General features: G+C 51.5%; 1 protein-coding gene across 2 annotated transcripts; it reads left to right on the forward strand.

Annotated features, from left to right (window-relative positions):
- Positions 1–3,830: 3,830 nt before the first annotated feature.
- LOC106859052 (alpha-galactosidase MYORG-like) lies at positions 3,831–16,637 on the forward strand. Of its 2 annotated transcripts, none has more exons than XM_088155956.1 (2): positions 3,831–3,920; positions 10,798–16,637. In XM_088155956.1, exon 2 carries the CDS (start codon positions 10,923–10,925, stop codon positions 12,957–12,959), a length of 2,037 nt encoding a protein of 678 aa, XP_088012082.1. In that variant the 5' UTR covers positions 3,831–3,920; positions 10,798–10,922; the 3' UTR covers positions 12,960–16,637. The 2 variants fall into 2 exon arrangements, with proteins under 2 accessions (XP_088012082.1, XP_088012081.1); XM_088155955.1 differs by lacking the exon at positions 3,831–3,920 and adding an exon at positions 6,353–6,526.
- Positions 16,638–16,805: the final 168 nt, after the last annotated feature.

Here is a 16,805-nt window from a genome sequence, read left to right on the forward strand (position 1 = left end):
GCCTGCAGCTGGATTGCTGTAGGATTTCCGAGGAAATGCAAGAGAAAGGGGCTTGAAAAGCCACAATCACTCCTTCTACACCTCCCAAAAATAAAATTATCTTGACTAGGACCAGCTGAAACTATTTCCTACCATTGTTAACGTGGCTGCCAGCAGGAGGAGAGGGAGCTGGGAGCCAAGACAAAATGAGGAGGGTATAGCCCAAGAGGAGTGTAGGCAGGAATTGCAGTCAAGGGAGCATGGCTGTGGGACTGACAGAAAGCCATCAAATCCCACTGCTCCCATTCTATGTCATCACTGATCACATAAGCATCACCCTGGTCTGCAAGTGTCCATCCACACCTGTCCCAGCAGGCGGCTTGTTCCTTGTCTCTAGAAAACACAGGATCCTCAGCAGCACTTGCACCAACTCCTACTGCTTGCTGTGCTCTGTCAAAAAGACCATCCAAGAGTGAGCTCAATAGGAGCTCTGGAAATAGAACAAGTTTGTAACACAGGTAAATGAAGCAGGAATAGGAAATATTGGGGTTTCGACAGCTGCAGATGCAGGAGGGTGGCACAAGGACTCACAGGGTGCCTTGCTCTATCTCTGTAGTGAGGCAGTGTCATGCTCCCCGATCAGGAAAGTGTTTTACACCCCATGGTGTGTACTTGCTGATTTGTCTTGAGCTGCATCCTGTAGTGACTGGTCTCTTAGAGCTGGCAGCAACAGCAGAAGCTCTGACATGTCAGCCCTGTCCAGGGATAGGTTTCAGAGCATGCCAGGCACAGGATCTGCTGAAGAAGGGAAACTGAGGCAGTGACAGGGTTCATGTCAGGCGGCTGTGTGACATGGTGATGATGGGGTTGCTCTGAGAGTTGCTGTATCGCAGTTCAGATGAGTTCCATCTGGTGAGTCTTCCATGCCAGGGGACCATGTGAAGGGCTGGGGAGAGTTCTGAGACTGAAAAATCCCTCCCAGCCCTTGTCCTGCAGGAGGAGCGATCCCTGAGTCAAGGTCCCACTCAAAGGGTGTCTGTAGGACACAGCTTTCCCCTCACAGACTAAGAAGGTCACCGGTACTGAGGCAAAGCTCAGTGCAAAACAGCTCATCTCCTGCAGCCTCATTAGCATGTGCATTGTAATGAGGGAGCAAGAAGACGACATGGAGAGGGACGTCACCACCGTGCAGGACAGAAAGAATGCATGCAGGGCACCCCTCTACTCCATGAAACCCAGCCCTCTCAGGCCTTGCCAGCTGTAGGACAGCTGGCAGTCCTGTAACAGCTGGGTACAATCCTGTAACTCCCTTCCCAACCTCTGCTTGCCCCATTCCCTGGCAGTCCCAGTGCACTCACCACATCTTCCACTAGGCAAAATGCTCAAATGTCCGTGGATGCCCTGGATGCAGGGGCAGAGGAGCCAGTGATGTCATCCTGTGTCCCATGGTTTTGGGTGAGTGGGGAGCTTGGGGAGAAGATTGCAGCGTTGCTATGACCCCCAAGGGAGGCTTGATGTTTTCCCAGATGCAGCTGAAGATCCTGGCTAGTAATCAGTTTCACTGTGTGTCCTGGCAGCCATGAAGGCAGATGCTGCCACATGGAATGGGTGTCTCTTCCCACTCCCTACTGTCTGTAGGGATTAACAATGCCCCTTTTACAAAATCCATTGAGCGGAGGTCAGCCCAAGCAGCTGATTGAGGTGTCAATGCAGGAGCATTACAGGAACACCATCAGCCATCACCCCTGCTGCCTATTGGCCTGAGATGAACTGGTTGTCCAGCTCCAAAAGTTCTGCCAAGGTGCCAGCTGTCCTTCTGTGTCACAGAGAGCACATCTCCATGGGGACAGGGGTCTGATGGTGCTGGCAGTGGGTCTGTTCATCCTCGCTTTGCATCTTGTGTCCTCCTCCCAGTGTAAAAGGGATGCTCTCTCAGTATATTTGCTTGTGGCTTTGCCATGGCCATCCATCTCCTTCCCTGGACAGACTGTCCATCTCACAGGGATATCTGCACATCCTGAGGGTTCTGACTTCCAGTGGTGCATAAATATCCCCTGGTACTAAGTGCTGCTTGGGGAATACTCTCCTGGTGCCCCATAATCCCCAGGGACCTCTACGACAGATCCTTAAGAAAGCCAGATTTACTCCCAGAACAATTGTTTCTATGCATGGTCTCATCCAGCCATGCTTGGGACTGTACAACACCTGAAATCCTGCTGGCATCCCTGAGCCCGACTGCATGTAGCTTAGCACCTCCCAGATTTTGGGGCCACATCAGGGTTTCTTGTGCTGCTCTTGTGTTTTCTGTTGTCATTATGTGCTCTACTTACCAAGAACATATTCCCTGGCCACACTGTAATCAGCCCTGTCCTTCACCCACTGCAGGTATGGCAACACCTTTTAATCCCCGCATGTTTACCTTCAGGATGTCTCTGTTGCTGAAACAGCTTTTTCAGCCCCCGGGCAGAGGGCAGAAAAGATGCTATTCAATGAGCACAGTCATCACTCTGCTACTGCATCAAATCCCCGTGGGCCAAAATTAGGTGTGAGACTTAGCAAAAAACATGTGATTGGCTTTAAATTCCTGAGTTCAGAAACTAAAACCAAGCAACAACAAGAATAAACAGGGAGCACTGGATTTCCCATATATGTCCCTGTGTCAGAGCCTCAAAGAGAAGTTTCTCAAGGTCTTCTCCACTGAGAAACAGTAATATTTTCCTGTTTTCCTGTTTTCTGCCATGACTGGCATGGGTCTGGTAAGGAGAATTGTAGGGAAATGACCATGCAAGACAGAGTGGTGTTAGCTGGCAGGGAGACCCACTGGAAATGGCTCACTGAGATGGCGATGTCAGGGTACATTTGTTTATCTCAGAGGCTTACTTTGCCCCACAGCACCAGTGAAGGGCAAAGGTAGTCTTTCATTAAAACTGGCTTGGGCAACTGTTCCCCTCAGACCCTTTCCCAGGTCTAGGGAAGTTTCTGGGAAGGGTGGAGAAACTAACTTCATTGACTGCTGATTTGGTGGGCACTTTAACAGCCCTTGCAGGCTGGTGCCCTCCCACCACGCACAAGCAGGAGACCAAGAGAGCATGCAAGGAAAGCTCTCAGAGCATAGTAACACAGCCAAAAATAGAAGCAGTCGTTGACACCCGTGTTTGTCGGCTTCATGCTGGGCTGCTGAGGACGTGCTTGCTTTTGGCAAGTTGTCCAGGAAGAGCTGCCATCCATCTGGATACTGAGCACTGACACAGGCTAAATAAGGAGGGATACTTTGAAAGCAGCACATAATTAATGAAGGCGTGAAATGCCCTTGTCTGACTATGATCTGAGAGCACAGTGCCAGGGTGCAACACCACCCGAGCCCCTCCATGTGTGCTGCTGATCATAAATCCACGGCACTGTGGTCCTCACAGTGGGGCGATGCTCCAGCACGGAGCTGTCTGGGGACCCACATTCCTGCCATGCTTTGCCTACACCAAGCAGTACCCCAATCTTCCTGGGAGCAGGGAAAACCCCGTGAAACCCCATCCCAGACTAAAACCATCCCATGAAAAGCATGTCCCAGCCTAAAAGCACCCCATTGAAAAACCTGGCCCAACCCAAAATCATTCCATGAAAAGCACATCCCAGTCCCAAAGCACCTCATGAAAACCACATCCCGACCCAAAAGCATCCCGACACAGCCCCGCCAGCGCCAAACCCCATCCCTCTCAGCTCGGGGGTACCGCCATCCCCACTCACCCCTGACATCCCCAGCAGGTCCAGCCCCCGGAGCTGCCCTCCCCGGGCCGAACTACATCTCCCATCGGGGAGCGCCGGTTCGGGGGCCGGTCCGGGGCGGGAGCCGGGGCGGAGCGGGCAGCGCCCAACCCCGGAACCGCGATCGGCCCCGCGCCCGGAGCCCCCGGCCCGGCAGACCCGGCCATGGCCCGGCGGTGCCGGTGAGTGAGCGGTGCCGGGGCTGCGCTCGGGGCGGGGGCGGGGGGCGCAAGTCCGGCTCGGGGGCTGCGGGCGGAGGCGGGCGAGGGTCCCGCTCCCGAAGACCCCGGGCTGCGGCATCGGCGATGGCTCGGGAAGGCCCGCGGGGAGTGGGATGAAGGTGCTGAGCTTTGCCCGGACCCTGGGGTGCGAGCTCTCCGCACCCCGCCGTGCAGGGACCGCCCGAGTTCTCTGCTGGGTGGGAGTCTGCCCTCCCGGAGAAGGTGAACGCAGCCGGGAAACACGTCCTCGGCACCACTTGCAAAGTGTAGCTTCAACTTTTGCCGTTTGATGAGATGCTCGGCAGCGAAAACTTTGCAGATGGTATACGCAACTCTGTGTTGTGTGCTGGGTTGGGTTTGGAGTGGGTTTTGGGACAGCTCAGCCATCAATGGCAATGGCAAGGAGCAGCCAACGCTGTGTTAGAAAGCACAAATGTTTCTCCCCTTTCCCTCTTTACCACCTTGGGATACACATGATGTCCGAAGGGCAAATGCCTGGCACACTAGACACCTACAGCCCAGTGGAGAATGACATTTGTGAGATTATGCCTGCATGACTGAATCTGCACATGGAAGAACTGCAAGGGAGCACTTAAGGGGTTTGGTGACTGGATTAGGCCAAGGCTGTCCAGCGTCACTGACTGTTGGATACGGATGTAAATTCCAGGACTTGAATCTACAACCCAGCATCTTGAGCCATCCACAGCTCTCTGGAGCTGCCAGTGCCTGGAGTTTCATGGTGACTGGATGGCTGGAAAATCGGCAGGGCTGTGCCAGAGGGATGTACTTAGGTTTCCATTTCTCCCCCATATCGTGTTGTAGTGCTTGGATGTTGGGGTGGGCTCAGGTTTCAGCCTGCATCAGCATCCAAAATGCTGAGCGCTCCCAAACCGCTGAGTCAGCTCTTTGAATAAAGAATCTGTGTGACAAAACAGGGCACTAGGTCTCACTTGTGGGGGGGGTTGTCTTTGGGGAGAGGCTGTTGGAGTGATGGGGTGGTAGATGGCACATGTCTGGTACCAGCTGGAGTTGGGCTGGGGGACCAACAGAAAGTGGCAAAGACCAAAATGTGTGGCTGTGCATCTTACATGGCAAAAGTCGCAAATAAAATAAGCTAATAGCACCAGTGTTTGGTGTTCTGCTTTTGCCACTGTTGGGCACGAGATCTGATGGCCCTGCAGGTGCTGAGGAGCCGATTCCTGGACTCAGAGTTACCCCATGAGCCACAATTTCAGAGCCAGGCTCCCTCCTTCCAGCTCCCCCAGAGCCTGTAGAACTTCTCCAAGGTGGACAGAGATATGGCCTTAAAGAGAGAGCCCTAGAGCTTTCTCTCCCTCATGCCCAATGTACTTTGATACAAGTGGACCAGGAAGGTTCATTTTGTTTTAAAGTTTCCACAAATCTTTGTGGCTCAGATAAATTCAGGCTCCCCGATGTGCCTCCAGGCAGGGAAAAGCAAAAGCTTCTGGTCATGATTTAGTCATGAGACAAAAGCACTGTGAGCTGTGTGCAGGGTTAAAGTGAAAATTCAGCTTATTAAACTTGTCTTGGTAATTACCAAGGGATGAAGAAAAAATAAAGATGATATTGTAAAGGGGGAATTGTCAGGAGTATTAAATATTAAGTTGTGTGCTGCCAGAATTAGTTCCCAGTGGCTGCTCTGTATTCATGGTCAAACACTGGATGAGGTGTCTAAATGGGTTTGGAACATCACTTTACACTGAAAACTTTAAAGGACAAAATTGGGCTGCAAAGTCATGGTTCCTATAATAAAGGTGAAAGTATTTAAGGCTGGGCAGAGCTAATGCCACAGCTTCAAATCTCCTGCCTTCTGTTGCAGGCTGAGCGAGGTGCTGGCAGCCTGTTTGTACTTTGCAGGTGAGCTCTGTATTCACGTGGCCACCTTGGATTTGGGGTTTATCCTCTGAGTGCCCAGTGCTGCTTAATCCTATCTTACAAACCAGCCAGCAGCAGTGGGGCAGCTTGTTTCTTTTCACACAAGTCAGCCTCCTTATTCGTCTGGATCATGACTCTGCTTAAAATCACAAGATTTGGGGAAGAAAACAAAAACCACCCCAAATCCTGTATTAGATTTTGGGGTTGTTTATTTGTTTTTTTCGTTTTACTTTCTGATTGCGACGCTCCTGTGAGTGCAGGGAGGGGGATGCGCCTTCTCCGGCCCTTTCCGCTCACCTGGCAGGGAGGTGAGATGCCAGCCCTGATCCCGGCTCTCTGGGAACCGAGGCTGGTGAGAGCTACGCCCGTGTGGGGCCGCCCCTCCTGGCCGGGCTCCGCTCGCCTTGGCACACCCCGGCCGGAGGGTTGGCTGCTCGCACATCCGTCACGGTGCCTGAGGAAACACGGTGACGTGCTGGTCCCCTCCTCCTGCCCGCGGACACCGCTGCTCACCGAGCGGCCGGCTCGGAGCCCCGGAGCGCCCCCCGTGATGGAGAGGATGGAGCTGCCGGGGACGCGGAGATGTGGCACTGCTCCTTTTTTATGTGCTTAAAAAGACATCTGTGGTGGAGCCAGGCGGCAGGCAGGGATCCCCAGGAAGCCATGGCCAGGTAAGCACTGGGGCGCTGTGCCCCGGGGGGATGCCGGGCTGTGTCCAACAGCCGGATGCCGTGGAGAATTTACAGCAGTCCTGACAAGGGTCTGTCACTTTGTGGGAGGTGCAGTGAGTCCCCCCAGCGCAGCGTGTCCAGGAGCCCCTCAGGCCAGGCAGTGTGTCCATCCCTGCTCTGACCACAGCAAGGACGGTGAAGGTGGGGAGTCCCCTGGAGCACCCTGTTTCCCTCGCTGTCCCTGCAAAGACAGAGTTGCTGAGCTGGCTCAGGGGCTGGGGGTCTATGCCCCCCAAGGTGGCTTGAGTATTGCAGGGATAAACCCAGAGCGCCAGAGTGATCCAGCTTAGTATTTGGGGGAATCCGCAGGATTAGGGCGCTCTGGTCCATGTGGAAGCAGGGTGTGTGGGGAGCAGCCCTGTGCCAGTGTTGTCACCAAGGTGCCCCCACCTATCCCACCTGCTCCATCAGCACCAAGTGGGAGGAGCAGTGATTTCACCCTATTTGACTCCTAAAAGCCCTCCAGAGAACCCCAGTGCTCTGCAGCAGACTCCTCCAAGGGAAATTAAACCCCCAGCAAGGGTTTGTTTGTCCCCATCTCAGGTGTGCAAAGTCCTTTGTCAGGGCATGTTCCCTATAAGGAGTTCCAGACTGGGCACGTGGAGGCTTTTTTGCTCCCACAGCTTTTTTACAGAGAAGAGATTTCTCCCTTAACTTGCTGTCCTAATTCCCTGCTGTTGTGTGGGGTTGGAGTTGCCTCCTGGTAAAATCTGCAGTGTTTCTGTACTATTTCCTGAGCTCAGCTCCTGCCAAGATGTTTGGGGAGGAGGTGGTAGCACCTTGCAGTGGAAGAGGGAGGGTTTCCTGGCATCCCGGCGTGGGAAGTGGGTGTGTGTCCCCAGCAGGAGCTTGGCCCCCAGCATGGTTGAGACCTGACACTGTCAGGGCAATAGAGACCAGTTGTATGTTATTGACCCTCTTTAAATGAATGTCCTAATTGCAAAGTGGCTGGGGTTAGTGGTGCTGTGGGTCTCGCAGCCCGTGGTTAGCGGTGGTGTTGGTAAAAATAGAAGCGGTCAAAAAATGGATTTTTATTTTTACTCTGTAAAGTGTGTCCTGCTCAGATGTTTTGCTTTCATCTCAAGTCAAGGCAAGGCGACTCACTGCTTCCACAGAACACAGAGAAAAAGCTTTGTTTTGGGTCAGCTGGGAAGCTCCGGCACAGCAAGCCCCAAACATGCTGTTTGACTTTGACACTCTCCCTTCTCATTTTCTTTTTTTTTCGTTTGTTTTTTCGAGGACTTAAAGGTCGCCACAATGTCATCTTGGAGCAAAATAACAAGTTAGCATTACACATACACAAAAAAAAAATGTTGAAAGAGGCAGTGCATGAGCAGGCACCTCTGCGGGCTGCAGCTTGTGAGAGGCAGAAGAAGTCTCTGGGGAGCCTGGGAGACTTAGCTCTCACCTGAGACAGAGCCAAATCTCCCACTGGAGAACGTACACTCTTGTTAACAAGGAAAAAAAAATAGAGGGCACAGACCAAGATTGTGTTTGGAGACCTCCCTCCTTGGCCTGTCGCTGCACTGGGTGATGCCTGCAAACACTGTTCTCGTCATCTTTGTTGAAATGGTGTCCAAGTGGGCAATGTCCATCAGCAGCCACAGAGTTTGATCCTGGCCCAGCCATAGCAGTCAGAGTAGGATTAAATCCACCAGCTCAATCACTCAGTTTGCACATCCCTTTGAGGCAGATCGCTGTCCAAGGGACTCAAGAGGCTGCAAAACCTTTCTCAAACACCACTTTTTTCTCTACTGACAGTGGCAGCTTCCTCATGTGTGCCATGAGCTCCAGTCTATGGGGGGGAAAGAAAGAAACAGCCTAAAAATAGAGCAGCTTCGAAGTAGTTCATAAATAATAAACCAGCTTCCTGAAAGGGAGATGAAAATCCAGAGACTCCCTGAAGCCCTGGGAGCTGCTGTCAATTTTAGATGGAGCCACAGCAGCAGTATCAGATATTTCTTGGTTTTAAAACCCTGAATGAGAATTGGCAAAGAAAACGCTGTTTTCTCCTCTTTTTTTTTGTAAAGAAATGTGAAAGCTTTAAAAAAAAATTCCCAAATAATTTGCAAGTCCTGTTTGGTGGAAGGTGCGTTTTATTTTTTTGCGTCTTGAGCTTTGCAGTCCCCAGATGAGGCATGAGTGAGACACAGGCATGCTTCCAGAGTGACAGGTATTTGCATGTCCCTCTCTCTCTGGCATCCCAAAACCTCCCAGTGCTGAGAGTGTTTGGGCTCAGAGTAGCTGTCTCTCTTCCCAGAAGCACCCTGCCACTTTGTGGCTTCGCTCAGCTGTGCTGGTTTTGGCCAAGGTCCTTCTGCAAGCCCTCCTCCCCACCATCCCTGGGAGAGCCCTGTGCTGCTTCTGGTTCTATCTTAAAGCCAAATAAGAGTTGAGGCAGGGATGAAGGTTTGTCCCAAACACAGCCTCATCCTACCACCACCTCCTCCGTCTTTATTGCCCAATTTTGGCTGGGCTCAGCTGGCCTTGCGTCACAAATACTGTGTGGGTGAGAGCCCCGTTGCCCTCCTGGGGGGCAGGATCCAGCGCTGGGTGACACACTGGAGTGGTTGGAGCTGTCCCCATCCCCTGCCCGAGCTCCTCACTGGCGAGTGAGGGCTCTGTGGGAGTTGGCCGTGGGACAAGTCGTTTAACTAAACCTATCGCCTGTTCAGGCTAATCACTTCCTAATGCCTCTATAATCCCATTTAAAGCAACTGTCTGTCTAGAAAGTTACTGGCTCCCAGGGAAAGGTTAGAATGACCCGTCTGGCTACACAAAAAGTTCCCCCAACTGCAAGGTCTTGTCCAAAACGTGCTTCAAGATGAGTGTAAACAGAGAATGTTTTGTCGAGCCTGTGCACAGTTGCTGCTGTGGGTTTGCACATGGCATCCCTGCAGTGGAGCAGCAAGGCTTAAGTGGCGTTCAGGACCTCTTTCTGCTTTACTTTTCTTTTCTTGGGGAGAAAGATCTGTTGAGGCACAGAGAAATACTTATTCTGGATTGCCATGACTGTGGCAGGGAGTTGATTCTGTAATTAATTTTTGATTTTTTTCTTCCTTTTTGTTAAGAGAAAAAACAACTTCATTAGAGGGAGTCTCTGCAGCTGGTTTCATTTTTGCCTGAGAAGAGGTTTTTTCCCCTCTGGTTTGCCCACAGCCAGGAGATTTAGAGCCCCAGAGCTTGGGAAGGAGGTGACTGTGTTTGCTGGCACCAGGCAGATATCAGGCAGCTGGTCTGCGGCTTTGCAGCTCCTCTCCCGCCCCTACTCCTCTTGCAGCTGTGTTTGTTTCTCGCTCTCCCATGTCCTTACTTTACTTTCCCCCCCTGGATCCCGGGCGTTATGCTTGGCAGAGCCCAGCCAGGCCGTGGCCAAGGAAAAGCCATTAGGCTCTTGGCACAGCCCACTTCCCCGGGGCCATGCAGGGGAGAGTGGACTGAGCTGAAACACAGCCTGGAGCCTTGCTGCATGGAGGAAGGGCCCTTTGGGCCCACTGCTCAAACAAGTGGTTAGTGGTTAACCTTTCCTACAAGGTTAAGGAGGTTCTTTTCCACCCAGAGCTGCTCTGAGCACATAGCAGGAGCCAGCCATTCTGTGCCACTCTCTGCACCCCCTACATGCCCCCCAAAACCCAGACTAGTACCACAGCCCTCTTTGGCTCTCTGTGAGCTGTGGAGAAGCAGGGATTTACCCACCTTCACTGCAAGGTATCACCCAAGTGGAGCAGCTGGGACATGCTTGGGACAGGAAGGCGATGTTGCTGCAGATGAATTAAATCTGCCAGGGAGGCAGTGTGATTAAAATTAGGATTGGCTGCATGGAATTCATTACGTGGTGTCTTTTATAGCTCTCAGTTATCCTTGTCTCTTTAAGACACTGTCAGTGGGCTGATCTGGCTCCTGTTCAGCCTCCTTCTACTGCCACCCAGTCTCCACTCTTGCCTCACTGAAAGTCTTCCCAACAACAAAAAAACATTAAATATAGCAATGACTTGGTCCTTGTTGCCCTAGGGCTGTTCCCCGGGTAGGGCTCAGGCTGGTCTCTGCATGTGTTGTCTTGCCCGGAGTAACTGGAGATGATGTTTGGTACTTGGAACACAGCACCTGGCACGTCACAGACGGGCAGAAGGGGCCAGGGGGAGCAAGTGGATGACACGCTGTCCCTTGATTCAGAGATTCTCTCAGACTATTTTTATCATCTCCTTTTTCAGAAACGGGTGCTCTGGGACGTGGTGGAGGTGGGAGCTCTCCTAACAATTCAGTGTCTTCTCCTGAGAACCCCAGACGTCCTTCCTTCCCACGCCTCTGCAGAAAGCTCTAGAGAAAGCGCAGCACCATGTACACCTTCCTGCCAGAGAACTTCACACCAGTGAAGCAGAAGCCCTCCAAGGAGCTGAGGCCCATGCTGGGCGCCATCTTGCTGGGCCTCATCCTGTTCATTGCTGCAGTGGTGGCCTGGTGCTACTACACGGTGTCCCTGAGGAAGGCGGAGCGGCTCAAGACGGAGCTGATGGACCTGCGGGCGGACGGCTTCGTCATCCGCAACCAGCACGGGGAGGTGGTGTTCAGGCTGGCCTTCCGCTCGGGCAGCCTGGACCTGGAGTCGTGCTCCAAGGAGGGCGAGATCCTGAGCTGCTCGCGCTCCAGCCGGGGGCCGCTCAACTTCTTCATCCAGACGGTGAAGCCCAAGGACACGGTGATGTGCTACCGCGTGCGCTGGGAGGAGCTGGAGGCCGGCCCGGCCGTGGAGCACACCATGTTCTGGGAGGACGCCCACTGGTACGGGGGCTCGGAGATGAGCACGCAGCACTGGCCCATCCGCCTGGCCGGCTACCAGGAGCCCGTGCCCTACGTGACCAGCGACGTCTACTCCTTCCGTGACAGCTTTGGCGGCATCCTCGAGCGCTACTGGCTCTCCTCCAAGGCGGCGGCCATCAAGATCAACGACTCCGTGCCTTTCCACCTGGGCTTCAATGCCACCGAGCGCACCCTCTTCTTCCAGGCCCGCTACAAGGACTCACCCTACAAGCCACCCCCGGGCCAGCAGCCCTTCCCTGAGCTCAGCTACCGCGTCTGCGTGGGCTCCGATGTCACCTCCATCCACAAGTACATGGTGCGCAGGTACTTCAACAAACCCTCCAAGATCCCTGCTGAGAATGCCTTCAGATACCCCATATGGTCCACGTGGGCCCTCTACAAGAATGATATCGACCAGGATAAACTCTTGCGGTTTGCTGAAAAGATCAAGAAATACCATTTTAACTGCAGCCACATTGAGATTGATGACATGTACACCCAAGCCTATGGGGACTTTGACTTTGACCCTGTCAAGTTCCCCAATGTAACAGAAATGTTTGCAAAGCTGAGGGAGGATGGATTTAAGGTCACTCTGTGGATTCATCCTTTCGTAAACTACAATTCCTCCAACTTTGGCGTGGGGATCGAGCGTCAGCTGTTCATCAAGGAGCCATCAGGGAGGCTGCCAGCCATGGTGGAGTGGTGGAACGGCATTGGGGCCATCCTGGACTTCACCAACCCAGCAGCCCGCGACTGGTTCCAGAGCCACCTGCGCCAGCTCCAGCACAAGTACGGCATCTCATCCTTCAAGTTTGATGCGGGTGAGACCAGCTACCTGCCCAAGCAGTTCAGCACCTTCCGCCCACTGTCAGACCCCAGCATCTGGTCCCGGCGCTACACGGAGATGGCCATCCCCTTCTACGAGCTGGCCGAGGTGCGCGTGGGCTACCAGTCACAGAACATCTCCTGCTTCTTCCGCATCATTGACCGTGACTCTGTCTGGGGCTACGAGCTCGGTCTCAAGTCACTCATCCCCACTGTTCTCACCATCAGCATGCTGGGGTACCCCTTCATATCTGCTGACATGATAGGGGGCAATTTTTTCCCCAATAAAACCAATGGAGCAGTGGAGATCCCCGACCGGGAGCTGTACGTGCGCTGGCTGGAGCTGTCGGCCTTCATGCCCTCCATGCAGTTCTCCATCCCACCCTGGCTCTATGACAAGGAGGTGGTGGAGATTGCACAGAAGTTCATGGAGCTCCATGAGTCGCTGGTGGCCCCGCTGCTGCTGGAGCTGGCCGGGGAGGTCACCGACACCGGCGACCCCATCATCCGTCCCATCTGGTGGATCTCGCCCCGCGACGAGGCCACTCACCGGATCGACTCCCAGTTCCTCATTGGGGACACCCTCATGGTGGCTCCCGTGCTGGAGATGGGCAAGCAGGAGCGGGATGTCTACCTGCCAGCGGGCAAGTGGCGCAGCTACAAGGGGGAGCTGTTTGAGAAGACCCCAGTGCTGCTCACCGACTATCCCGTTGACCTGGATGAAGTTGCCTATTTCCTCTGGGTTTCCTAACAGGATCTTCTTCATCAGCTTTGGAATAACCATGCCTTACCTAGGACTTTCTAACAAATAATAACTCTAATTGCACATTTCATTTGAGACTGAGTTGGAGGAAGGGAACTAAATAGACTTCACTCTTCATGGGGATAATATTTTCTTTGGGGGGGGGATTGATCTTGATTTTTTAAATTTGGGTCTGGTGGTAGGCTCTGATTGGATTACAGTAGGCAGCAATTTATCTGTATAGGTCAGAAAGGAGTTGCCTGTCTGTCTGCAGACACATAGTAAACCCAATACCTTTTCAGTTCTCGAAGACAAGAGTCGGAAGTTCCTTAGTGCCAGTGGGGAACATTCCTAGTCTTGTGAGAGCACCTGGCACTGGGTATGGGCGTGTGTGCTGTGGGAAGATTGCTGCAGCACAGCCTGCCCTAAGGTTTATAATATGGAAAATATATTCAAATGGATATTTTTAAGAGCATAAAGCAAAATAGAGTTAAATATATATATATACACACACACATCTATTTTTTTCCTGCTTTTGCCTAGCATGGTGCTGGTCTAACAGTTGCCCCATGCTCCTGCTTTCCTGGGTACCAGGCAGGCCAGGTCACTCAAGTGATGTCCATGTGTTTTAACTGAATGGTTTGCTTATTTCCTGCTGGGACAGCTGCATCCCACCTGCTCACCCATTTGATTTCCACTACAAGGCTCTTGTGTGTGTGCTTTGCCTGAGGCATCAACATTGGCTTTCCAAGAGCAGCGCCGCCTGTACCAGCACGTCCCATTTTTTAAGCATTTATGACCCCACTTGGTTACATGATTATCCTGCTGATACCATGCTTTATGGTTTTCAAGGACAGATGAGGTTTGTTGCTGGCAGAAGGGCTGCCTGGAGCAAAGCTGTCCTCAGGCAGTCCATGCGGCGCTTCCCTGGGAACAGCCGGTTCCCGCAAGCGGCACGTGTCATGGATTGACAGTGCTGTTTGCTGGTCGCCAGGTTGCCTGTGGGTGGAAAACACCATCTCTACGAACTGATGGGTCTGTGCCAGCGGCTGTTCTCACTGCACCCACGGAAATGTTCTCATCTAACGCGAAGTTAAGCTAATACCCATCTCAGGTCGCCGTTAGAGGTGATAATTTTGTTGAGGGTTTTCCTTAGTCAGCCCTCCTCTTTCCCTGGGAGAGTCTCAGGGAGCTTCTCAAGCAGCACTGGTGTTGCTGGAGGTGGGATTGCTGTCAGAGGCTTCTGGAGGGCTCATACGGTGATGTGATCCTGCACCCCAAGTCCCCAACAGCTGCCTCTTTGGCAGATTTCCCATTTGGTTTTGTATGGGAAAATGCACTTGCAGAGACCTGAGGCAGGACAGACAGGATTGAAGTCTCGCCGCCTTCTTCCCTAAGGCACGAATTCCCAGCACTGCCCCAGTTGGGAACATGTGTCAGTCCCTGAATTTTTAATGAGCTTCTGCAGAATTGAATTGTGATGGCTGGGAAGGGTTGGGCACTGTGCCCAGGCTACAGCCAGCAAGGACAGCTCAGCATCTGTGGGGCTTCTGCTGGAGTTGTGTCTGGGCTGGGCATGGGTCTGGCACAAGTCAGTCACCCAGGAAGATGGTGCATGTTTTAGGTAGGGTTGGGTACCAGTGAGGATCTTTCTCAAAGCCCATCTCCTGCCACAGAGCTTTTCAGGAGGCAGAAAAGGAAATGCACTAAGTTTGAGGGTTGTGATGGGGTGCAGGACGATAAATTTCAGTGTTAGGGGCAAAATCTGAAGTGCTTTTGAAGTTAGGATGTGAGGAAGTCTGGTTTGATGGACTCCCTTAAGACCTGAATCTGCCATGTATAGTTTAATCTCAAAATGAGATGTGGGGGAGCCTTACAGGTCCCTGCCTAGCTGGAACACAAGCATTTCCTGATGCCTGTTTGTTTCTCAGGCTTTTAATTCTGAAGGACTCAAGTTTCTTCTGGCCACCAATGCAAATAATGGTGATGTTACAAGTTGCAGACACTCTCTGGCAAGGAAATAATCCTGGAATCTCAGTGTCACTCATCAGGGCACTGACAGGATTTGGTCCTTGCTTGCAGGGTGGCATTGAAGGTGAGGAGATGAGTCTGGGCAGAGAGTGGAGGGAGCTTCTGTACCCCCAGAAGTGCATGAAGACCATGCTTTGAGAAATACCAGCTCTTCCCATTCAACCTTTGCTCATGAAATACTTGTCATCCCTTGGCGTGGGAGTCATTACAATGCCGTTGGAGGCTACCTAGAACAGAGGCTTGGACAGTGTTAAAGGAATAAAGTAAGTATTTATTAAAAGGCCTTCAAAGGATACACCTTGGGCAGTACAAGAGCCTGGCCAGGGCTACACCCAAGATGGATGACAGGTCACGAGTTTTCACATTTTTATAAATTTTGGTCCATTTACATATTGGGGTTAATTGTCCAATTACAGATTCAGTTTATGAAGTCCCATCCTCACAGATTGCTCTCCTCAATTTGCTTTATACTTTTTGGGCCTGAAGCTGCAAGTGTCCTTCGTTCTCAGCCTGGAAAAGGATTGTTTTGTCTAACTAAACTGTGAGGAGAACTTGCTAACACTTTATATGAAGTTCAGAGTATACTAACGCAGTACAGAATCTGGAAAATATGAAAGGTTAAGGCACCAATTAGGTGGAGGAGATGTTGTTGCTCAGCTGGGAGATCAGCAGAATTGGGATCCTTGGCACAGGACTTCATAGGAAGGATCCTGGTATGACCATGAGATACTGTCTTCTCTTCCTGTGGTTCTGTGCCACTCACCTTATGCATCACTCATGAGGAATGAGGCTGTGTGAGGAGAAACATAGCATCTCTGTTAGTATCCTTCTACTATTAAAATGATGGGAGCAGCCAGATGAGTGCCTTCAGTCTCCTTGCAGTGGTTTCAGCACTGTCAGGAAGGTTATGGAGGAAATTCTCCATTAGATGCACTGTCTTTTTTCCCCTCCCCTCAAAAAGAAAGGAAAAAAGGAAAAAAATAAAGGAAAAAAATTTTATTAACAAAGTTATAATTTTCTTTTATTTAAATATATCAATGAACAGGTAAGATTATAGAATACCCTTATTTTTCTAAATGCTGTAATTAGGGCACAAGTGGACATGGCTGTTCAGTCGTCCAGCAAGGAGAAAGGTAAAGCTGCTGAGAGGACTATGAGCTGATGTTGGGGATAGGCTCAGCAGTGCTGCCTTAAGCTGTCTCACAGGCTTCTAGATGCCCTTTCCATCCAACTTTTTACCAAAACCACTATTTCTAACACTATGCCGTAGCACTGCAGGACTTGAGGATCTCTCAGACCGTGCAGACCAAAAGCTCTGCACAGATACCTTGAGAACTGCTGCTAGGGACATTTCTCTGATTTACACCATGGGTCACTGGCCAAAGCCAGGTTTAGCTTGTCTCAGCCAAGAAAAAGGCCCCAAACAAGGTTTGGAATTTGGAATCAGCCTTTTCACACATGATGCTTATGTGATTGAATTTTAAAGCTTGCATTGTTGTGTATCAGGTTTTCTGGATGCTTGTGTTCGTACATGCTGTCCTCTGTCAGACTGTAATGCTGGTGGGTCTGTTTTTAACCACTTTTCTAATTCCTAATTGGTATAAACTGTAACATGAATTGCCTTGATTGAGATAAAATTTTGGAAAACAAAAAGAAGTTTAACTATGTCCATCTGTACCAAATTGGTGGGGCTGGTGGTTCAGGGAGATTTGCAGCTTTTCTTACCCTAGTCTTCACTGAAATCAGGGTTGAGATTGTTGTTTTATTTAAAGCTTGCTGCCTGCAGCTTTGATATATGTTTTAAAAGGAGAAGCTGGCAGTAAC

The sequence above is a fragment of the Sturnus vulgaris genome, chromosome Z, assembly GCF_052056855.1.
Source record: "Sturnus vulgaris isolate bStuVul1 chromosome Z, bStuVul1.hap1, whole genome shotgun sequence".
Lineage (NCBI taxonomy): Eukaryota > Metazoa > Chordata > Aves > Passeriformes > Sturnidae > Sturnus > Sturnus vulgaris.